This window comes from Diospyros lotus, chromosome 4 (genome assembly GCF_014633365.1).
Source record: "Diospyros lotus cultivar Yz01 chromosome 4, ASM1463336v1, whole genome shotgun sequence".
Classification (NCBI taxonomy): Eukaryota; Viridiplantae; Streptophyta; class Magnoliopsida; order Ericales; family Ebenaceae; genus Diospyros; species Diospyros lotus.
Window position 1 is genome coordinate 23,131,835 of NC_068341.1, and position 24,856 is coordinate 23,156,690.

At 35.5% G+C, this 24,856-nt stretch overlaps 1 protein-coding gene across 1 annotated transcript; it reads right to left on the bottom strand.

Moving 5' to 3' along the window:
- Positions 1–725: 725 nt before the first annotated feature.
- On the bottom strand, positions 726–24,205 carry LOC127799727 (MADS-box protein FBP24). Its single transcript, XM_052333950.1, has 6 exons — positions 24,010–24,205; positions 1,997–2,063; positions 1,714–1,878; positions 1,371–1,412; positions 1,195–1,236; positions 726–1,022 (listed from the first exon to the last, which is right to left on the bottom strand). Exons 1-6 carry the CDS (start codon positions 24,195–24,197, stop codon positions 726–728), a joined length of 801 nt encoding a protein of 266 aa, XP_052189910.1. The 5' UTR covers positions 24,198–24,205.
- Between the last annotated feature and the right edge of the window lie 651 nt (positions 24,206–24,856).

Sequence of the window (24,856 nt, forward strand, 5' to 3'; positions counted from 1 at the left end):
AAAATACAGAACCATGCATACAAAGCCATACGAAATACAAATTAATTAGGCACAAGCAATGTTAAGGATCTTCAAGTCTCCACAACAAGCAAGCACAAATATGAACATTCTAACATAACTTAAGTTTGATTCTCCAAAAATAGCATATGATCAACAGCTAGTAGTTTCTATAGACATCAATTCAAAAGCTACCCAACAAGTTCCCATCTGTTCCAGATTCAAGCATCCTCCTCTGGAAGAATTATCACTGTTCTGAAAATCATCAAGCACGAATAACTAATTAAAATGTTACATATATGCTAATCATGAAGCTTTTATAATTAGAATCTAATTGCTTCATTGAACAAATTGCAAAAGTATTCATATATATATATATATATATCTATGCTGTCTCATGCTTCTGCATAGGCCAGATTTTAGGTGCCCCAGAAAATCATCATATCTTTTAACGAATTTAATGTTTGTTACCCTTGCAAAATAAGGAGTCTCGTGCATCATAGAAAACGCTTTCCTTCAGCCTACTAACTTCTCACGATGCGTTCCATTTGGTATAATACAAAAATTTGAAGGTGGAAGGAACAGATAATGAGATTATATATATTAAGTTTCAGATGGGTTCTGATTAAGGCGTGAATCATCCCAAGTCAAATTACATAACTAAGCCACCATATAGCAACCATAAAGTTAAGGATTAATTTCAAACAAGCTAGCAACACACAAACTAACTATTCAAGACCACATGAATTTGGTGCGAACATCATTGTTAAATTCAAGGTCTCATCTGTACTATAGCTGCGCTCGTGGAGACTGGACTCCTGAAGGTTGGGCTGAGTGGGCTGGAGACGGTATGGTTGCAGCTGTGGAGGGACACTTGCATGCTGAAGAATGTCACTAGGCTGCTCCTCCCCAAAGAAAGTGTACTGGTCCAGCACTTGCTGCCCCCCTACTAGCTTCAGTTCAGTTATGGCTTGTTGATGATGGTCCACTTGTTCTTGCTGCTTCTGAATGTGGTTACTCATCAACTGCACCAAAAATGTTTATGGGTTAAGCTCTAAATTTCCTTTTCAAACAAGAGTCAGACCTTTGTAATGGAGAAGTGAACCATTTGATTAAAGAATTGAATCAAAATTACAAAGTAAAATTTGCATGTTAATGAACTTGTTTTACATGCCCATGAACAAACACTGTACTCACCCAACTGTACATCTCTTGGTTCTCTTTCTCCAGCATTTCTTCCTAAAACATCAAAGAAGAAAGCAAAGACATAAAATTGTTTACATTTAGCAGTGAAACAGATAAGTTTCCACATAATTTTGTACCATAAATTAAATACTTAATCAATCAGAGAGAGAGAGTTGTGAACTACATACAGTCCTCTTTAGATTGTCCAGTTGCTGCTGCAACAGCTGAAACTGCATTCGCATCCATAAACACAATACTAATTAAGGTTTCTACAAATTCAAAGGTGCCCTTTTCCTCGGGTTGTATCCTACTTGTAGCAATTTCACATATTGTAACATCTTAATCTTCGTCAGATTCTTTCAATTTATTAAGCAAGAAGAACTGAAAACTAAGAGCTTTCAACAACACGAAGGACAAACACTGTGCTTAATTGATTATTTTTAGCATATTTAAAATGGAGTTGGAGGTAAGTAATTAAGCTTTATTAAGGGAAGAAATTAAGGTGAATTAAGAAGAGGAAAGAAACAATACCTTCCGAGCTCGAACTTTGATAACCGAGGATTCAAGCTGCTGTTCAAGCGCAGCCAAGTCCTCGTATTGCGCAGAGCTCAAGTCATCACCTTTGTAGCGGTGCAAGCTCATTTGAAGATTATGAGTTTCTTTCTTCATTCTTATAAACTCATTGTATATTTGTTCCTGCAATTCATTAGTGGAAAACTAAATAACTGAACAAGAAAAGACAAATCAAGAATAATTGAAGACTGCAAGTTAGCTTTAGAGATTATAACGCATTATAGAAGCTGAGAATATATACCCGGTCATCGCGCTCTGGTATTCGGGTCCCTGTAACAGTCAGATACCGCTCTATAATTTGCCCCATGCTGTAGCAATTCAAGACAAAAAAACAAAAAGAAGAAGAAGAAGAAGACGAAGAAGAAGAAGAAGAAGGTGTGAGAAGAAAACAAAATAATGATTTTTTTTTTTTTGGATAAAGCAGAATAATGATAAGAGAAATGAATTTCCTTCTTTAAGGTTGGTCTCTTGGGTTAAACTAAAGAGGATGAAAGCTCAATTTAGTTTTTGAATTTTTTGTTGTTTGTCACTTCAATTTTTGATTCTTTCTTTCTCAAATACATCAATTCACTTTCCCAATTGGTTTGTAAAATACAAGAATATATTTGAGCAAAAAAAAAAAAAAAAAAATTATGGGTTGCCAACCATCTCTATTCCTCAGGTGTTGAATGATGAACATGCTAGTTTAGACTTCGATCGAATTTGATTTTAATCCATTACATGTCTATTACAAACATATATCCAATTACCCAAACTCGATATTGATTTGATTACAAATATAGTATAAGTGGGATCAGAATATGAATTTATAATTTTTAACTTGATTAGAATCTATGGACATACTTATTTTGTAAGCACCATACAATTGTTCTTTTTTTTTTTTTATAATAATCTTAGTAGAGATGATCGTTAGCTTACAACACCTTATTACTAAACTACTCTTAACATTTAGAATGTCTTTCTACATGAAAAAAAAAATACTATATAAGTGAAAATTATTATTTAGACAACCATTAATTCACGCATATTAGTAGAGACTTGAAAGGCCTAGCAAAAAAAAGGGGCATCTTAGGTAAGAGAGAGCAAAAGTTTGGGTAGACTGAACTAACTGAACCAAACCAATCGAACTTCTCGGTTCAATTCAGTTTTTTCCTTATATCAGTTCACTTCAGTTGTTTTTTCCAAGAATTTCAAGTATTCGGTTTCGGTTAAATTTTTTTAGTCAGAATAACTGAACAAGTCAAACTGACTAAACTTTAAAATGATGTCATTTTTAAGTTTATAAAATAACGTCATTTTTGATTGGTCTAATGCAAATAAGGAAGAAAAGAGAAATATCGAGACCAAGAGAAAAAGAAAGAAGAAGAAATCGAGATTTGAGAGTTGAGAGAGCTATCGAGAGACCGAGAGTTCAAATTCGTAACCTTAACCCTAATCTAACTATCATAAAAAATCCCATTAGTTGTCGTTCTTAGATTCAATCGTCTGTCTTCTGCTGCTTTCCTCTTTTTCGTCAATCGTAGACCTTCCTTATTCCTTCCATTACCTTTGCCTTCACTTTCAGGCCTTTACCTTTCAGCCACTCTCATCGACCTTCCTTGTTCCTTTTACGACCTACCACCATCCCCAACTCACTCTTCTTCCCTTTCGTCGTCAGCCTCCATCTCGTCAACCATTGTCCCCTTCGTCGTCGGCTATCAACTAGCAAACGTCTTCCTTTTTTGCTTGTTGCCTTTGGGTCTTCCTTGTTCCATCAATGACTGACCATCAACCTTGGTCTCATAGACTATCTTCCTATTCTCTGGCTTGTGACTCTTGATCGACCTACAATCCGCACTCCACAGAGGTGAGTTTTAGACTTTCAGTTAGGTTTTGGTATGATTTGTCTATTCTTTTTGTGTATTATTTGATTGAGACTAATTTTTCTAATATTTTTGTAATAGGCTAACATAACTACAAGTGATATTACACTATTACTTGACATTAAATAGTCTCAACGTTGTCATCTTGCAAAGTAAAGTCCTACATCCTATTTTTCTATATCTATATACTTGTGTAGAAATAGTTCAAAGAAAGGCTACGTGGTAGTTGGGGGGGAAGCAAAAGCTCGATTAATTTCATATTAATATAAATTCTTTGAAGCATAAGTGAATGACTGAACAACTATTAGTAATATGTTACAACAAGTTCTTATGGCACAAGTTGTTCATTAATTTACTGTAACATATTACTGCTTGTTCATTCATTTGTTGTAACCTATTCAGAAGCAAATGAGAACTTGTGCCACTTGATCCCTTATATTACTGATTTTCACCTATTACAAGTTCTCATGCTCAACATTATCATTGAGGTCTCAATCAATATCAGGACAATATATGCTACTTGATCATTAAAGTTATAGATTTTTAGGTATTAGAATCCATTGTTTCTTTAGATATCTATTCTAATAGGTGCATTAGGAAAAGTTTATATGATCTAGAATAGGAGTATATGGAGGTTAAAACAATAGATGCATGCATGCATTAAGAAAGTGGCACCATGATCAGTGTGAACAAATGATCACAACATCTCATTACATGTCCATTATTAATCAAGGGAGATTAGTGACTTGTATGAATAGCTAATATTGTGTCTCTCTGGGAAAAAATGCATAAGTTCTTTTATGTTTTTGCTTTTGAAAAAATGGCCTTGGGAATTTATTGTCATTCAAAGGTCCCATATAACTTGGGTCATTTTAGGTGGAAGACAATGAAAAGGGATGGAGAAAAACCATTATGTACTAATAATAATATCCAAGATAAAGAAAAAGGAAGAAAGGAAAAGGACAAAACATAATAAGAGACAATTCAGATGCCAACAATAAGTTAACAAGAAGACAATTAAACTTGGTGAAAGGAAAACCCAAATAAAAAATTTTCCTCTATATTTCGTATTTATCCACCAAATTAAGATAAGTATATTAAGTTCTCAAAGATCTTTTTTTTTTTTTTTTCTGTAAATAAGTTCTCAAAGATCTTAAATGCCTAGTTTATTGTTTGCGTTGCACAAAGAAACCTTACTACAAAATTGAGATTCCAATATTTCCAAAGAAAGGTTCCAAAACATTATAAAGCACTTTGAAACAATGACTTAGATGCCCTTCCAACTATGTGTTCTCACTTTTTTAATATATATTAAATACAATTGTATTAATTTTAGATGGCAAGAAAAGAAGACACAGTCACACCCCTACAAATGATAGTTCAAGACTTGCACCAATAGCAACACCAAGTCAAGCTCAAGATGATACATGTGCAACATCACTTGGAAAGTCAAAGAGAAAAACAATCAAATCTAAGTCAGACGTATGAGATCATTTTACCAAATTTGTAAATTCTGAGGGTTAAATTAAAGGGAAATGCAATTATTGTTCTAGAGAGTTCCACTATGATTCCAAAAAAAATGGGACTACAGCTTTAAGGAATCATATGGGATCTTGTAAAAAAAACCCTCATGTTATAGAAACCCATCAAATACAATTACACTTGCAATCAACTTTAACAGGAGGTGAGAGAAATGGTGAGAATATGGGTGCACTTGTTAATTGGAAATTTGATTAAATGCTTACTAGAAAAAGGCTTTAGCTCGTATGGTGATGGTAGATGAGATTCATTTTAAATTTGTTGATTGTGAGGGGTTTAGATAGTTTATGTTTGTTATTTGTCCTATATTTTGGATCCCTTCTCGTTAGACCATTTCTCGTGACTGTTTTGAGCTATTCAATGAAGAGAGATTGAATTTGATGAATGAGTTAAAAAATTGCTATCAGAGAGTTTGCTTAACTATAGACATATGGACCTTCATTCAAAGAAATAATTATACATGTTTGATGATGCACTATATTGACAACAATTAAATGTTGAAGAAACAAATCCTAAGCGTTTTCCAATATCTAGTCATAAAGGTGATGCCATTTCATTGGCAATTGAGAAATGTCTGATGGATGGAAACTTATAGATCGAGTTTTTAGTTTGACTGTGAATAATGTTAGTTCAAATGATGTTGTTGTGGTGAACTTCAAGAAAAAAAAATGGCAAAAAGAGATGCTAGCATTATGAATGGGTATTATTTGCATATGAGATGTGTGGATCACATAATAAATCTAGTTGTACAACATGGTTTGAAAAATATAAATGAATCAATGACAAGAGTTAGGGATGTGGTGAGATATATTAGACAATTACTAGCAAGATTGAAGAAATTTAAAGACTATGTTGAATTGGAAAAAACTAGAATGTAACGGCTTGTTGTTTTTAGATGTTACAATTAGATGGAATTTCACATACTTCATGTTAGAGACTGCTCAAAAGTTTGAGAGAGCTTTTGAGAGATTTGATGAAAAAGATCCTTGTTTTAAGATATATCTTGGAACAAGTGATTGGAATAATGACTCATAACAAATTTTTAATATCGATGGGAGACCCAAGACCGAGGATTGGACGAAGGTTAGAAAGTTTGTTACATTGTTGCAATAGATTTTTTTAGCTACCTTTGCGAGTTTTAGGGTCATCATATGCCACATTCAACACATTTTTTTATGAAATTAGTACGATTCATTGTCTCTTACAAGAATGGCAAGAGAGTAACGATTTTGAGTTGAGTGAAATGACAAGAAGAATGAAAGAAAAGTTTAATAAGTATTGGGGGGATTTGAAAAAAATGAATCACTTAATTTACATTGTTGTAGTGCTTGATCCTATACACAAATTAGAGTTTATGGAATATGTACTTCAAGAGATATACTCGGATGAGAAAGGAGTTGGTGCGGTTTTGTCATTGAAAAATTCCATGTATGTTTTGTATGACGAATATAAGAAAAAGTTGACGCCTTGACGTGAAGTAGAAGAGACATCTCAAGTTTCTACTCCAATTGTTGTGAAGAATGTTGAGAAAAAAACTTCATAAGAACAAAGCTACTTATTTCTCGTTTCAAAAAGCATAATTCTACTAGTAGTAATGGTTCTATTGATGCGCATTCAGAATTGGATAAGTATTTTAATAAAGTGTGCGAGAAGGATAATGACGACTTTGACATTTTGAAATGGAGGAAAGCTAATTATCATAGGTTGCCTATTCTATCATTTATGGCTCATAATGTGTTAGCTATTTCAATTTTTATTATTGTGTCCGATTTTACCTTCAGCATTGGGGGTTGAGTACTTAATTCATTTATAAGTTCTCCATCTCTTATAGTTGTTGAGAGTTTGATTTGTACTCAAGATTGGCTTCAAACATCTACCACTCCAATGAGTGTTGAAAAAGATTTGGATTATGTTGAAAAACTTGAAGAAGGTAAACTCACTTTTACTCTTTTTAAATTCTAGTTAAATACTTGTTACCTTGAAATTAATTAATTAATTTTAGTATTGTTTTTAAAATTGTCAAAGGTTATCATAAATAGCCCTGCACCTATGAAAAGTTAGAATTTTGAAGATCTCATGCATTTGTAAGTATATGTTTTCTATTATGTTGTTGTTTATTTTTTAAATTATGTCATTGAGTTAATGGTTGTTGTATTGTTTTGTTCATATTATCTAATTACATTGCCTTTCAACCATTTTCAGGTGTGGAATCATTTGACATTGATATGAAGGAGCAGTTCGGTGGACGATGTCCAAGACCAGAAGGCAAACAATATTCCCAAATTAAACTGTTTTAAGAAATTGAAACTGTTGAAATTTTTTAATTGTTAAAACTATTGTTTTTTCTTAATATTATAACTGTTGAACTTCTTCCTTATTTTATGTAACTATGAACTTCGAATGTAAGTTGATTATAAGCTCAATCTTTAATAGGTATGAACTTCTTGCTTGATCTTTAGCTTGTCATTTTTTCTGAGCTATTCTCTTTTTCCCTACGCTTTTAATATTTTTGATTGTTGTAAAATACTTACCTCATGATGTTAATGTTTTTGTAAAGATATATAGTTGTGCTTGCATCAAGCAAGTGAAGGAAGCCACTCTAGGAGGCACTCTTGCTGTGAGATAGCCTTCCTGGAATGTTCTAGATATACAATATTGTAAGTACTTGTACATAAAAAAACTACTTCAAGATCAGTTGAACCACACTGCTTATCCTAGAAATCACCTATCTGACAACCTTTAGATCGATCTTGTGGCATGCATGTATATAATTTTGCCCCTATATTAATTATGTGAACTCTAAATAGCGTTGGATAGGAAATACTAGCTAGATAAATGATACAGTACAGTGTTGGCATCTTTTGGGCCACCCATCAAGAAGGCATGCATGTCACAGAGTTCAGCTTTTGTTGTAGTTTACATGGAACATTCTTGACATGCTATGTCAACTTATTGCTTTTGTCACATTGTTACTTTCCAATGAATGAAATGCCTACAGTTCTACACCTTGCACTCATGGATAGCAAGATTAAAGTTTGCATCATATGCATATTATGTTTTACTAAAAGAATTAGAAGATAAACACTAGAAACCTGTCCGACCCGTTTTAACACCACTATATGTTTGCAATCCATGTAAAATTGTCCAAATCTCTCCATGCCATTAGATCTTATGGTTACTACGTATTTAGCATCTACGCTTTTAGCTAGGCTTGCCATTGTGCAAAATTCTAATTAAGGGGAAGATTCTGATTGCATTCCCCTCCATCCTCACCATCAAATATCCTTACTTTTTATTTTTCAAATTATGGAATTACAAGCTTGGTGTTTCTAAATTGGTATGCTAATCATCAGTTAGAACATCCTTCTGATTTTTCATCCTGCTTCTTGAGAACCAGACGCCTGTTGGGGGTTAGATTATTACATGTACAAATTTTGTGTTCAACTTCCTTTTGGTTGGATGGATGGAATTCCAAGTTTTCTACATTTAGGAATAGCAGTAGCTAGGCCCGTACTTAACAACAATGTATTTGCCCATTTAATCTGTTTTTCATTGGCAAGCTATTGAGGGGTGTGCAGATTCTGCTATCATTTTGTGTATGCTACGTCGGTTTCTTCGCTTTTGAGTGTTTTGTTGGTTTTTTGATTTTTGTTTTTTCAATCAGTTCGTTCAATTTTTCAGTCCATCAATTAATTCGGTTTTCTTTAGTTTTTTTGTGTTTCTTCTATTTAATCGATTCAGTTCAATTTTTGGGTTCGGTCTTTTCGATTATCGGATAGTTTGGTTTTTCAGATTAATCAGTCAATTCGATTTAGTTTTATTTTTCAATTCAGTTTAATCGAGTAGTAAATTTTGATTAATTTGATAATCGAACGATCCATTTACTCACCTTTAATACTAGGGATGATAATGGGGAGGGAGTACTGTCTCATACGCACGCCTTCATCCTTATTCTCATTTCTATTTCTATATCTGTATCTTAAGTATTTTATATAACTCCTAACTATATTTGATATATTTTATTCTAACAAGTTAATATTTATACTTTAAATAACTTCATAACATTTTAATAATAAAATAATATGTATTAATGCAAACAAAAAGTTAAAAAATAACAACTACAAAATTTAAAAAAGTAATAAGCAAAAAATGCTTAGTTTGACCTCGTGGTATATGTGACATTAGCTCTTAATTTTTTTTTTTTTTTTTTTTTTTTGGGGGGGGGGGGGGGGGGAGTGGGGGATCAAATACACCCCTGTACCTTATTAATTGGTTTGCTTTAATCCTATGATAAATGGAGTCACGGTTAGCCTTAAGGGTCCAAGTGCACTAGTTCATAAAGTACAAGGGTGTATTTGAGCTAAAAAAAGGGTTCATGAGCTAAAGTGACAAACGATGAAAAGTTTAGTGACAAATGAGATTTTATCCCTCGCAAGAACAATTTGTTGTAGTTGTTTGATAAACTAGAACAAATTCCCATCTATCCTCTAAATTTGCTTATGATGTCAAAATAATTTTAGTTAGATGTATTGAAAATAAAAATGATAACACAAAAAATAAAGTTAACTTTATATCTATTAGTTTAAATTTTTAGATGAAATAGTGGTTACAAATTTAACATGGTATTAAAATAGACAAAAGTTCTCTAAGTTTAAATGTCACTACCAACTCCATATTTTAAATAGTTGTATGTTTTTGAATTAGTTATGTAGTGAATCTTGACCACATTTGAGGAGATGTGTGGAGGGTTATATTTTAAGGCTAACTAACCCTATGATGGCACAAGATTAGTCTCAACCAATTTCACCCACAAGATGGTGTGCACAAAGAAACGAAAGGGAAATTCCACAAACCCATATAGAGAAAGTTTCCTATATGATGGAGAATTCTTTAGTGATGAACTGTTAGAAATGGCTAAAGAAGTGTTGTTCCCTAATGACCAAACTAGTCTGTATGGAGCCTTGTTCCAGAGGCCTTTCTTTTTTTTCTTTTGCTTGGTAAATGGCCACGAACTATCAAAGAATTCTTTAGGAAAAGAAAAAATAAATCTAACAATTATAACCCACGGATGGGTGACCAATATATAGGTGAGGGAGTATATATACATTCTCATACAACTTATAAATCCTTAATAACTATTCAATTCAAAGGGATTTTGTTTGTCTTCATCACTTAAATTCCTCATAAAGGGTGAGTGTCGGGTCAAGGCACTGGATTGTATCATGAAATTTTAATTTTTTACCCAAGCATCCAATTCATGTAGCTTGATTACCTCGTCTAGAGACATACATGCACCATTGACCAATTGATTGAGCTAAGCTAAAAGGGTCTTCAAAGTTCCTTATGATTTGGTTGGTTTTGGACTATTTGAGTTCCTGGTTTTCTTCCTCCATCATTGTTTGTCCTTACTAAGGTTTTCATGTTTAGTCTTGTCAATCAAGTTACTAGAGTTTGGAAAGGTCTAGATTTCTAGAAAGTTGATATCAATTTTCAACATGCTGCTCTCATCACACAAGAAACTAGATTTTCTTTTTTTTTATTTTTTCTAAGAACATAACTAGAGTTTTTTTTTTTTTTTATAAAAGGATACCCACTAGTTAAGAGCATAATGTTTACCCATGGTGTCCTAAAAAATGGAGAGTTTGCATGCCATTTGATAAGCCATCTTAACTGTATCTCACCCTACTTGGAAAACATCAAGTAATGGTGCATATAAATTAATGTTGATGCAACCATATAAAAAAGAATAAAGTATGAAGGTATTCTTGTTAAAGATGACTCAAGCTAGGGGTGTGGACTTGTACAATGTAAACTCATATTTTGAACCCCATAGGTGTAAAGGCTTTCATGTTTAGGAAGGCCTTGTTTATGGTAGAGAGGTTATCCTAGAGAAACATAGAAGTGGATACAGATGCTCTTAATCCATACTCTTGAGTTAGAGATCAAGAATCCCTCCTCCACTAGTCTATGCACATTTGCCTCCAATATATTAGGACTTAGAGAGCACATAGAATGGAAATTGTCCCATGTGAATTAGCTAGGAAACAAAGGAGCCCACAATCTAGAAGCTTGGGTAAAAGTTGACTACTTCTTTTGCGAGGGGATAGGCTCCAAAGGAAGGTAGATAAGCAATGTATAGAGAACCAATTTTTGAACTCCAATTTTACTATTATATATAATCCTTTTTATGTCCTCATGTTTAGAGTTAACTAGGATTGATTAATCCTTTATTCTCTTATTCTCCCTTTTGGATGTTATTTAACCAAAAAAAACTTAAAAGTTACATAGAATATATATTTTGTTGTCGGAATATAACAATTGAAACTTGTTTGTTTTGGGGAACTCCAGTAGAAAGTTAGCAGGGCCAATCAAAGGAACAAGGTATTAGGGGTGTGCATTCGGTTATAACAGAACCGAACCACCCGATTTAACTAATCGAACCGAACCAACCCTAAACAAATAACCGAACCGAACTACTCCACTAATCAAAGTAACAGAAACTGAACTAACCGATTTTAAATTTAAACTAACCGACCGAAACCTACCCAAAAACTGACGACCATACGGCCGAACATATACGAAGAATGAATGGAGTTGTACACAGAATAAGATTAAATGAACATGATAAGAGAAACAAAAACAAAAAAAAAAATGGTAGCTCAAGATTGTACCGATGGCCGATGAAGAAGCACAAATATAGAGATGAAACTATCCTTAAGGCTGCAACGAGAAAGAAGAATAGAAGTTAGCTGCTCGATCCAGAGATGAACGCCAAGCAACAGATCTAAAGTGAATGTTAGGAACATAGGGTTTTGAGGTGAGGTGGCCTCTCCGACTCTTTGACTCTTCGTCTCTGAGGGATAGTGGTGGTGACGGCGATCGTGGATGGCGGTGGGGGGTGGCTAACAGAAAAGAAAAGGAGATTTCTCTCCTATAAGGGCGGGGCACGAATTCAAAAGAGTCGAACAGCTACCACGAGAAGGTTGTGGACTAGGAGAAGACGATCTTCCTGCTCTGCTCATCGACCCTGATCTGGAGTTTCATCACGTCGCCTCAGGCTGGGGCACCAACGAGGCCGATGCCGACCGTCAGATCGTCCTTCTCGAAGGACCCAACGTTGTGGGGGTGGTTGTAGTGGTCCACAACCCTCTCGTGGTCATGGTAGGGGATGAAGAACTTGAGAAACTGCGTCACCAATGAGGCAAGGGATGGAGTCATGGAGAAGGAGAACAGGACAGGAGAAGGCTATCGGGAAAGGAACCAACTTGAAGCTGCCAAAAGAACTCGCGTAGGGTGCCGCGCTCTGCCAGGACCACGTGGGGTGCCACGTCCGCGCTTGTGTGTGTGTGTGGGGGGGGGGGGGTTATGAAATATACAGTGTAGTTTAGATACTTTGGTTATTTCAAGTAAAAAAATGAACCGAATGCCAAAAACCAAATTTTAAAAAAAAAAATTAATTGAACCAAAATTTTGAAAAAAAATAACTGAATCGAACGGACCGAACTTGTCAGTTTGGTTGTGCTCACCCCTACAAGGTATGATCAAAATAATTTACTCAAAAAGGGTCTCGTAAAAGGATTGGTTTGAAAGGAGAAGGGTCTTCAGGTGTGAGAGGCTGCAGAAGGGCTTTTAAGAGGAACTGTGTGGAAAGGTCTTTCAAAGGGGTCTTCGAGAGAGCTTTAGGTCTTTTGACCTGCAAGATAATAGACAGTTAGAAGGCACACAGGGACTTTTCCCCTTGTAGGCCCTCCAATGCCTAAGTCAGATGTGGTCATGCTATTGAAGGGTGGGTAAATGAGTGTTAGATGGTGTTTCCTGAAGAGTGGAAGGTCTTTAAAAGAGTATGTGCTAAGGAGTTGGAGAGAGGCCTTCAAATTCTCTAGAATGATTTGAAAAACAAGGGATATTTATACTCTTTGATGGACTGGGACATGTGGCACATATGCACGAGGGCATATGGCACGACCCTTCGGGTGAGGGTGTCTGGTTATCCCTAGGTTAGGCTTTAGGAGAACCTTGGTGGGCCAAGCCTTCGGGTAAGCTAGTCCCCGAAGTGTCTTTGAAATGCTACCCAAGTCTTTAGGGAACAAGGCCCTAGAAGACCCTTCTGGGAGAAGGTGTTCTCCTAGGTCGACTAACTTCTCTGAGAAAACTCCCCCTGGAGGCCTTCTAGAGGAAAGCCCTCAAAGGGTATGTTACAACAATATTGGCTTATCTTTTTCTTTTAACAAAATGATTAAAATATTATTAATAAAGATAAAGGGCAAGATGAAATCACCCAAAGCTACAAAACAAAGTAAACTAATGAAAACAAAAATGCAACCCTAATAACCCACAAACTAACAATTACAACTATGAACAAGACTAACCACACTTAATAACATAAGTTCAACAACACAAAATCAATAACTAAAGTACAAACTCAAGCCGTAAAAGATACCTATACCAATTCAAACTAACATTAACAAAACAAAGAGATAGGATTAAGAACAAAGAATCCTTCACAAGGTTCTTAACATACACAAATCATTGCTCCAAACAGATTAACAATGGTTAGGAAGAAATAAAGAACTTCAAATAAACAATAACAGGAAAGATAGAAGAGCATCTAGAAGATTTCTCTGATAACCATGAAGGCAACTTAGAAATATGAATGACAAAATAAATCCTTAACCACACGACCATGATCAAAAAAATTGTTCCTAAACTATAAAGCCTTGAAGAATACTCCTAGTAAGCTAATTTGATATCGTAGTCCAACAAGTTAAAGACAAGAGTAGAGAATCCAACAAATAGAAGACATCTTTAAATTAAAATAAGTCAACTCCCCCCTCCACATACACAATCCTCTCCTCCCAAATCAAACTAACCTTAGAAACTAAGAAAAACATCCCAGCCAATCACAATCCTATCAAGAAGCTCAATAAAAGGGATGAGTCCTAATCTCAATCAAATTTTAATCCTAGGTCACAATTATAACATTTCTAATGCTAGATGATTCTCACACTATCTAAGTTTCTAATTTCGGATCATTCACATGTTTTTTGCGTTTCTGATTCCAGATCATTCTCACAAATTTTCTGTTTTGATTTTTAAACCATTCTCACACCTTCGTGCCTCAGGTGTTAAAATGTCCTCACATGTTGGCACTTCAGTTTTTTGAACAGTTCTCATGCTTTCGTGATTCGATTTTTAAACCATTCTCGCATGTTTGCACTTTGATTTTTTCACATTTGAGTGTATTTAGGGCCAGGTCCTTTGTCCATCTACGTAAATGACCCCCAAACATCTTAACAAGTCTTCATCATTCCATGTGAGTTTGAGATGAGTCATTCATCTATAGACGCAAGTTACCCCCGAACATCTTAATGGTCTTTAACATCCACGTGTGTTCAGAGTGAGTCCTTTGTCTGTTGATGCAAGTGACCCTTGAACATCTTAACAATTTTCAACATGTACGTGTGTTCGGGGTGAGTCCTTCGTCTGTTGATGCAAGTGACCCCCAAACATCTTAACGATTTTCAAAATTCGCGAATATTGTTTCGAGGTAAGTCCTTTTTTTCGTCAATGCAAGTGACCCCCAAACATCTCAACAATTTTTTATGAATAGTTTTGTCATCTACGTTTAAGGCGAGTCTTTCATTTGTTGACGTTATTGACCCCTTGACATCTTAATGAGCTTTTCATCATCCATGTGTGTTCGAGGTGAGTCCTTCGGTCAATGCAAGTGAGCCTCGGACTTCTTAAAGGTCTTCGACACCCGAGTATGTTCAAATCAAGTCTGTCGTTCGGCGATGCAAGTGACCCCCCGAACACCTTAACGGTCTTTCTTATCATAATGTTGCGGCTCCCCAATTTTGTGTATACATGTTTGATGGCTGATAAGTGTCTTTTATACACTTATTTTGGTCTATAAACTTAGCATTTATACATTCAATGAGCATGATTTCTACTTGATTTGGTTCAATATATGGTTATGTAGATGTGGAGCATGTGTTGAAGACAATTGGAGCAAAAAGTGATGATGATGTCGCATTTTTGGAGCTAAAATGGCAGTAAAGGCAAGGTCAAAGGTCCATTTGGGGTCGAGGATGATGATGTCTCAAAGCACCGAAAAAATGACGTCATTGGTGAAGTGTTGAAAATCAAAGAGAAACGGCTCATGGTGCTGTCACGCAAAGCATTGTGTGGTAGGGTTGTGGTAAGAATTATTTTCTATGGTTCACGGCCTTATCGCAGAAAGCATTTCGTGATGAAGCCGTGGTTGAAAAAGTATTCTGTGGCTCACGACCTTACCGCAGAAAGCATTCTATGGTAAGCTCGTGATAAGATTTTCATTCTATGGCTCACGACCTTACCGCGAAAAGCATTATGTGATAAGCTCGTGACAAGATTTTCATTCTGTGGCTCCTGACCTTATTGCGGAAAGCATTCCGTGGTAAGGCCCCGGTAAGGCTTTAGGCTTCACAAAAAGGCCATTTTGAGCTCGTTTCCTTTCAAATCAAGTGGAGATGAGCTTTCTCAAGGGGCACACTTTGAAGACCTAAAAAGCACTATATAAGGAAGGATTCTTGAGAGATTTACGAGCTTTTTGGAGAGGAGAAGACGGCAAGTCGAGGAAGAAGGAGGAGATTTTCTTGAAGATCTTCGGTTTTGATTTTATTTTTCTATTCTTTCTTCTCTCCAACATCATGAACTCCATTTTTTTTATTCTTTCATTAGTTGAAACTATGTTAGGTTAAGTACTTTGTAGCTAGGGTGATTGATGAAACCTAGTTCAATTATGGTTTAATTAAAAGTATTTGGGTTTTATTATATTCTTGTCTTTCGAGTTGATTATGCACTAATTCCGTTTTGATGTTTGGCCGCCATTAGAATGTGTTTGTGATTTATATTGCTTTCGAGAGATTCAATATAGATTAACACTTGGTAATAAACGACACAAGGTTCAATAATAGGTAGAGATATCGTTATGCCTTGTGAAATCCTATTTTGATGATCATTGTAGATAAATGCATGTTTGTATATTTGCAGATTATAGAGATAATTAATCTCATATGTAAGCATAGATTCGATTGACCATCGAGAGAGGCTTTTGATTAACTTAGGATCATCGATTTTCAGCTCAAAGCAAGAATTATAAAACCTGATCACTGAAAGATTAAACCAATTGAAGAACTACGATGGATTTATGAACCCTAGTACATTAGATTTCTACATTCAAAAACCTAAAGAATTATTTTGTGTTTTCCATTTAGTGAGTTAGTTGTAGTTAATATAAAACTTACAGTGAGTATTCTTTTAATTGTGTGTAGGTTTATTAAAGCTAATAGTGGTTAAAGTAATGATTAAAAGCTAATCCTCGTGGGAACGATACTCTATTCATCATTATATTACTTGTTACGATTCCATTCACTTGCGGGAAAGAATACGCGAACAATGGCTCTTTTTGTACTCTTATTTTTGTGTAGCGTATTCAAAAATTTTAATTTCTTTTGAGGGCTTAAGCATTAAAACGTGCTTCTTGGATCCTTGTTTCATTAGATTAGTAAGAACTTTTGTTCTCTTTATGTGCTCCTTGAAAAGGGATTAGATCAGACACAAATTTCTTTAGAGTTGATTGCAATATTATTTGTAAGGCTATATTTTTCAATAAGCCAATTATAACTTCTTGTCTTTCAACGCTCTCATTCTTTCCTCGTACTATCATCGTAGGGCTTCATACTTTGCTCTTGGTACCATGGAAAAAATATGCCCAAATGGATCCACGAATTCCATGGGACGAGTGTCCTATTGGTTCCAAAGGTGGACTCTTAGATAGCCTTGGGAATGAAATCCTAGTGAGCCATGGGAGTGGAATATTGGTTGACGTCCTTAGGGGTGAGCCCTTGGCTAGTCTTAGGGTTGTGCCCCCAACTAGCCCTGGTGTTGAACTCCCAACGAGCCTTAGGGGTGAGCCCTTGGCTAGCCCTGAGGTTGTGCCCCCAGCTGGCCTTGGAAACACCTGACTGGCCTTGAGGCTATACCCTCAACTGGCCCAAGGGATAGACTCCCAGTTGGCCTTTGGGGTAAACACTTCGCTAGCCTTGAGGTTGTGGCCCAACTGGCCTTGGGGATGGACTTCCAACATGCCTTGAGAATGAACCTTCTAAGACCCCTAGGGACTAGACCTCCACCCCTCCTGATGCTATTGATTGGTGGTATTCCTAGTTCGAGCCATTGCAGACTAGTTTGTTAGCTTTTCGTATGCTTCCCACATATAGTGTCAATTGTTGTTGCCAAGGTACAACAAGAATTTATTTAAATGGAAACGTCATCGTCTGGCTCCCTAAGTCTACAAAAAAAAGAAATAGTCAGAGGGCATGGGGATGTCCCTATGCAAACACTGTGATGCTTAAGTCAGACACCGTAGATGCCGAAAGCCTGAGAATGGTATTTACACCAGTATTAGAGATGTACCTTTTCTGAAATGAGTGTCTTTTTATTTATGGAGGGGTATGAATAGTCCAGGATTATGATTCTTATAAATAAAGTCTATCTTGACATTTCCAAACCCTACTAGGATTAGAATTCTTATAGATAACGTTTATCTTGACTTTTCCTAACCCTGCTTGAATTATGATTCTTTGGATAATGTCTATCTCTTATAGATGACGTTTTTGCTCCCAATTTTTTTTTTTTTTTGAATGTCGGGGTTATCTAGTTCACATGTTGTGTGGGACCTCCCTAGCCTACAGGGAAATTTACACCTTTTAGCCCAAAAAGTTATTTTGAGATTTTGTTTTTTTTTTTGTCTTTTATTGGGTTTTGACCTATGACACAATGATAACCAAATAACTTAAATCCTTTGGATAAAGAATAAAACAACCCAAAATTAAGTGAACCTCTAAGATAATAAAAAATTCTTTTAACTGCCCTCATGTGAGTAAGAGAGCACGTAACAACTCATGAGTCCAATAATAAATAGTATATGTACAAGTTAAGTACCTTAGGCTTTCCACGAGACTTCTAAAAAGTGTTGAATAAACTCTTTCACCTTTTCAAATTTTGACAGTTTAATTCTAAGATCCATGGGTGTATTGATAGGTTTGCACCCAAACATATTATATTTGTTTAGTAGCTCCCATGTATAGCTTTTTTGGGAAACAAAAAATCCCCCCAAATAGTAGGATATAAGCCTTACATCAGTGATTTCAATTTCTGATGTCATAGCACTTTTAAACTCTTTAAACATTCTTGGGTTGCTTTTTATAAATATGAGATCATCCACAAACAAACAAAATATCATTCTTATAGATCTTAACATAAAGAGCATAATCATGAGTACACATAGTGTTGTTATAAGAATACAACAATTAAAAGTTGTTTGTTTTGAGGAAGCTAAGCAGAAAGTCTAGCAGAACCAGGCTAAGGAACAAGGTTTGCTCGGAAGGGGTCACCCAAATGGGGTTTTGTAGAAAGATGGCTCCAAAAGGAGAAAGGTCTTCAAGTGTGAGAGGCTAAGGAAGGGCTTCCGAGAGAAGCTATGCTAAAGGGTCTTTCGAAGAGGTCCTCAAGAAAGCTTCGGGTCTTTTGACCTATAAGATAACAAATAATTAGAAGGCACACCGGAATCTCTCCCGCAAGGGGCCCTCTGGCGCCTAAGTCAAACATGTTCATGCTATTGAAAGATGCAGGTGTAATGCAGATGAGTGTCGATGGTGTTCCCTAAAGAGTGGAAGGTCTTTAAAAGAATATGTGCCAAAGAGTTGGAGAAAGGTCTCCGAATTCGTATGAAGGAATTGGAAGATGAGGGGTCAGGGGGTGTTTATACCCCTAAAGACCCTTTCAGGAGAGGGCATTCTCCTAGGCCCCAAACTGATTTCTCTAGCGGAACTCCCCTGGAGGCCCTTTGGAAGAAACCTCACAAAGGATATGTTACAACACTTAATAAATCCATGATCTTGAAAATATTTATCAATTCTGCTATTACATGCACTTGGGGTTTGCTTCAAGCCATACAACGGTTTCTTTAGTTACAAGAAACACATCGAGGAAGGCAGATTTAACATCCAACTAGTGAATTTTCCATCCTCTTTGAGCAACAATAGAAATCAATAATTTGATTATTTCCATACGAGCAACCAGAGTAAATACTTCATCAGAATCAATTCCATGTTTTTGAGTGTAGCCTTTTGCAACAAGCCTTGTCTTGTATCTTTCAACTTTGCCATCAACATTCTTCTTTATCCTATAAATCCACTTCACTCTAACTAGTTTTTAATCATTGGGTAAAGTGGATAGTTCCCATGTCTCATTCTTTTCTATGACATTGATTTCTTAATTCATAACTTGTCTCGATTTTTCATCTATTGTGGCCTTTTCAAAGCTCAACAGTTCAATATCTACAATGAAACAGAAGAAAGAAGGATTCTCATTATTCTCTAACTAATAATCCTCATATCTTTTTGGAATTCTTTGTTCTCTAGTTGATCTTCTCTAGTTGATCTTCTCAGTGTGAGTCGCAAACTCCTTTTGTTCTCTAATTCCTTCTTGAATAGTAGGCATCATTGGTGAATTGGTGTCTTCAGGTGAAATCTCATCATTGTACCCTTCATCATGAAAGTAAGGAAAGATGTCATAAGATTCTACCTTTTGACCTTCCCAATTCCAAGCCATTTTTTCATCGAACTTTACATTTCTACTAATAACCCCTTTTTCCATTATCCAAGCTATACAACTTATAGCCTTTGGAGTTTGCATCATAGTCAATAAAAACATATTGTTGGTTCCTATCATCAAGCTTTGATCTCTCATGTTTGGGTACATGAACATAAACAAAACTTCAAAAAACACAAAATTGAAAAACATTTATCTTCTTACCACTCCAACCTTCTTGGGGTGTCATATTTTTCAAGCTTTTGGTTAAAAAGTGATTATAGAGATACAAAACACACAAAACTTCTTCTATCGAAAAATCCCTAGGCATTCTTTTGCTTTTCAGCATGTTTCGGGCCATGTTAAGAATTGTCCTCCTTTTTTTTTTTTCTTTCAGTCACGCCATTTTGTTATTTATGGTGACTTAGGCATTGTCAAAGGTTGTCCAATGCCATGCTTCTCACAAAAAATATCAAACTTAGTTGAAGTAAATTCTCCCCCCTATATTAGTTCTCAAAGCTTTAATCTCATACCAGATTTTTTCTCAATAGGAACTTTAAAATTCTTAAACACCACAAAAGCTTCAAATTTAATTTCTTTAAGAAAATACACCCAAGACTTCCTACTAAAGTAATCAATAAAAAGAAAGAAATAACTACTTTTACCAAGTGAAGGCAAATTGATGGGCCCACAAATATCATCATGCACAAGTTGGAGTGGTTCGACTAATCTTGAAAATGATTTCTTGGGAAAACTCTTTCTAGCTTATTTTCCAACAAGACATGCTTCACATAATTGCTTTGGATGATCAGTGAAGGGTAGACCTATTACCATTTTCTTATCTACCAATTTTTTAAGTCCTCTAAAATTCAAATGGCTAAATCTCATGTGCAAAGCCAAGATGAATTTTCACAAAAACCTTGATGAGACATCTCGGTGTATTGATTTGGAGGGTCAATAGGAACATTATGTTTCGTGTCATAGACAGCTTAGCTAGCAAATTACCATTCTGATCTCTTAACCAAATGTTACTATTTTTCATATCAATTTCATAGCCTTTTCCTAAGATAATTGTCCCAAACTAAGAATATTACTCCTTAATTTTGGAACATAATAAACATCAAGAATAAGTTTATGACCACCATTTCTTAAGCGAATTAGTACAATACCTTTACATTTAATTTGTATTTTGGAAGAATCTCCAAAAAGAATATCTCCTCCAGTATATTTATCAAGCGCGCATCACAAACATTCTCTTCTTTCTACACATGTGATTGCTAGCTCTGTTGTCCAAGTACTCTTATTGCTCTTCTTTCTTGAGTACTAATAATAAGGTAAACTCCTCCATTTCTTCCTTTTTGTCTATGAAATTAGCTTTCTCTTCTACATCACTAGTTAGACTACGACATTCCCAGGTAAAATGGCCATACTTGTGGCAATTATAACATTCCACCTACGACTTGTCTCTTTTCCCAAAGTAGCCTCTTCCTCTTCCACGCCCATGTCTCTAAAAACACTTTGTCCTTTTTCTTCATTTTTTGATGGACCACGACTTTTATGTGATCCTTGTGCTCTTCCATGACCTCATCCTTGACGTCTACACACTCTTCCTTTTTCTTGTCCTTCACTTTGCCTCTTTGAGACAATTTTGCTTACAAGACATGCTCCATGGACTCTTGTTTCCCCTTATTCAATCTCTATTCGTGGGCATGTAAAGACCTAGTCACTTGTTCAATAGTCATGGTGTCCAAATATTTGGACTCTTCAATCGCCAAGACAATATGCTTGAATTTAGGATCTAGAGAGCGAAGAATTTTCTCCACAACTTGTACTTCTAACACTTCTTCACCATTTCTCTTCATTTGGTTGACTATGGCTTGTACTCTTGAAAAATAATCAGAAACATATTTCGATTCTTTCATCCAAAGTGCTTCAAATTCACCTCTAAGTGTTTAGAGGCAAACTTTCTTCACTTTATCCACTCATTTGTAAGACTTTTGAAGATGTTTCCATACTTTATTTAAGGTTGTTGCATTGGCCACCTTCTCAAAATAAAATCGTCCAAACATTAATGGATGATAGAAAGAGCATGTTGGTCCTTTTTCCTATTCTTCCAACACATCCTTTTGAGTTTGGTTCAACATTATCTCATCCTCAACCTCCATGTATACTTTATCAACAATCTCCCAAGCACCTTAAGATCCAAGAATTGCCTTCAACTAGATAGACCAATTATCAAAATTATCTTTCTTAGAATAGGATATTGAGATGGAACAAAATTTTTCATTGATGCAATTGAACCTGCTCTGATACCATAATGTTGGATATAATATGACCAAGAATAAGAGAAGATAAAGAGGAAGAGAGAGGAAAAAAATCTAGGCAGAACAATTGGGAACAGGTTTTACAATGCAAAGTAGGTTTTCCCTCTTTTATTCATCAATAGGAGAGATACATTCTATATATATATATAGATCTTCCTAGACACAAAAAAAAATGACATAACTCCCAATAACGGATCATAACTTCCCATAACTATAAAACTGACCATAACTATAAAAATTAAGCAAAAAATCAATTCTCAAGTATCAATTCTCTAGCAAAAAATCATCATGGTCTAATCCTCAAGTATCAATTCTCAAGGTGAATACAGATGCAGGCTTCAAAAAAGGATGAATATATGGAGGATGGGTGGCCAGAGATCACTTAGGAGAAATTAAACTTGCTAAAACTCTCTAAAAGGAAGCCTCATCTGTCTATAACCAGAAACTAATACAATCAGACAAGCCATGAGCTTTTTACAAGGAAACTCTCAGGTTATTTTTGAATTATCTCCAGTTATTTTAGATTAGTTAATAGGAAAGAAGAGTATTTGTACTAGTCTGGTCCGAAACAACTTGAAAATATCAAGCATTTGTTGACAATACATATTAACTGGAAACTCATTTACGCCCCAATATCAGCTAATTAACCAGGTAACATATGAGCTGGCAGATTGGACTAGTAGAACCAACTTCTCTGAAAGTATACCTCCTGGTCAGTTACCAAGGCCTATGAATTGAGATCGAGCAAGAGAAAAGCTCTCTTATCTCCAGTCATACAGCAGTAGATCAAGTCAACAGGATGGTGGTAGGCATCAAGAAGATACAGCAGCAAACCAAAGCAATAGGGCAGACATTAATGAGTTGCCATTGAGTGGACCCCCATTTGATCGATAATAGTATGCTAGAAGTAGTTAGTATTCAAGAGATTTTATATATAGTTTGTAGTTGTTGTTCTTGCGCTGTTTTAAAGTATTTCACCGAGCCAAGGAAAGGAAGTACTTAAGGTTATTTAAAGCATTAAATTGTTGTATGACGGGCCTCTAAGCAGCTGTTGTAGCCGAAATTCCTGTTGCTCCTGCCCAAGCAGATGGAGCATGAGCAGCACTGTTAGGCTCATCTTTGGTTATGATTGAATTTCCATTGACTCTGTGACCATTGAGGAAGAGCTGAACAATCCTGCATATGATCATTGACTGTGTGATAATACATAGTGTCCCGGGCTTTATTATAATAAAAAGGAATCAAATTAGCTGTTTACTTTCTTCAGGTTCTGCGCTGCGGACATAGATGATTTCCTACCAAATCTACCTAGATAATAAGGAATTTCAAATCTACAAAGATAATAAAATAGCCACCGTTCAGCTATGGTGGGAGAAATTAATCTGAAGATCATAGTTGCCGACATGATGAAAATTAAACTTCTCAGGGAAACACATCCAAACTTGCACATAAATTATTTACAAATACTAAGGACGGAAATAGAAGCATGAAAATCAAATCAACCCACTTAGGATCACTTGATCAAATGAAAGTCTGCTATCATATGAGTACTAGTACAAATTTGTGTGTGTGTGTATATATCAACTGCATTATGTCCGTGATCACAATCAGGTTGGTTAGGGCTAAGTAAAAACAAGAGCTAACGCAGTAATTTTCCACAAATAAGATGATGAAGAATTAGCAGTTGAATACCTTCAAATAAGCAAGCCAACTTCTCGAGAATGAAGATTTATAAGACTTGAACATAAAGCTTTCGGAATCAAATTAAACAATTTGTAAGAGTCCATAATGATGAGAATTTAAAACAAATCAATCTGCTAAGTCCTTCTGACATGAATAAGAAAACAAATATGTGTGTGTGTGTGTGTTAAATATGAATATTAGAAGCGGACCTTAGGGGATGAGTACAGTATTCATAGAGCTTCCCTTTGTTTGAGAAGACGATGAGACCGATCTGGGCGTCGCATAGCACAGAGAGTTCATGAGTCTTCTTGAGCAGCCCGGCACGGCGTTTTGAGAAGGTGACTTGCCTGCTAGTGTTGCTCTCAATCCTCTTCACCTCAATCTTTCCTCTACCCATAATGTTGAAGCCTCTGATCTTGTCTCTCTTCTAGTAAAGGAAACCCTAACCCTTGTCTTCCCTTGAACTTTCTGCTCTATATCAAATAAATGGAAAGACAACAGCAATTTAACAGTTTTTAAACCACAAAAAAGCACAAACACTTATGTAGTCGGCAGATGAGGAATAATTGAAACATGCATGCACATCTTGATTAGGGTTTGCTCAAAAAGAGAGAGTAATTATAAGAAATTTATCATCAGAATGGGAAACTTAGTTCTTAATGAAGCCTAAAACTGATTATTGAAACTTATAATCTTAAGACAGATGAATAGAGAGATGAGTAAGGGAAAGGGTTGAGCTTAAGCTTTGTGTTTACCTATTCTCGGCTTTCTTGTTGGATCCAGATTTTGGTATTAGAATGCGTGTAATGGTGAGTCTATCCTCTCCCTATATAGACTTTCTTACTTCCCCAAATGGCCCTTTCTTTTGTGTAAGAGCACCGCCACTAGGGGGGAGGATACTTTTATTTTTTATTTTTTCTTTCTTTTTATTTAGTTGATCGCGCGAGTAGTGTAATGGGTTAATAACTTTTCCTATTAAATTGATTGATAATCAAAGAGTCATTCAAAAAATTGAGCAGTCTGTTATATTTTGATAATAGTTTGATAAGCCTTTTA

Coding starts and splice junctions, on each gene's coding strand:
- LOC127799727 (XM_052333950.1), bottom strand. CDS start 24,197: ATGGGTAGAGGAAAGATTGAGGTGAAGAGGATTGAGAGCAACACTAGC. Junction 1,413..1,713: donor TCAAAGTTCGAGCTCGGAAG/GTATTGTTTCTT, acceptor ATGCGAATGCAG/TTTCAGCTGTTGCAGCAGCA. Junction 1,023..1,194: donor ACCAAGAGATGTACAGTTGG/GTGAGTACAGTG, acceptor TTTTTGGTGCAG/TTGATGAGTAACCACATTCA.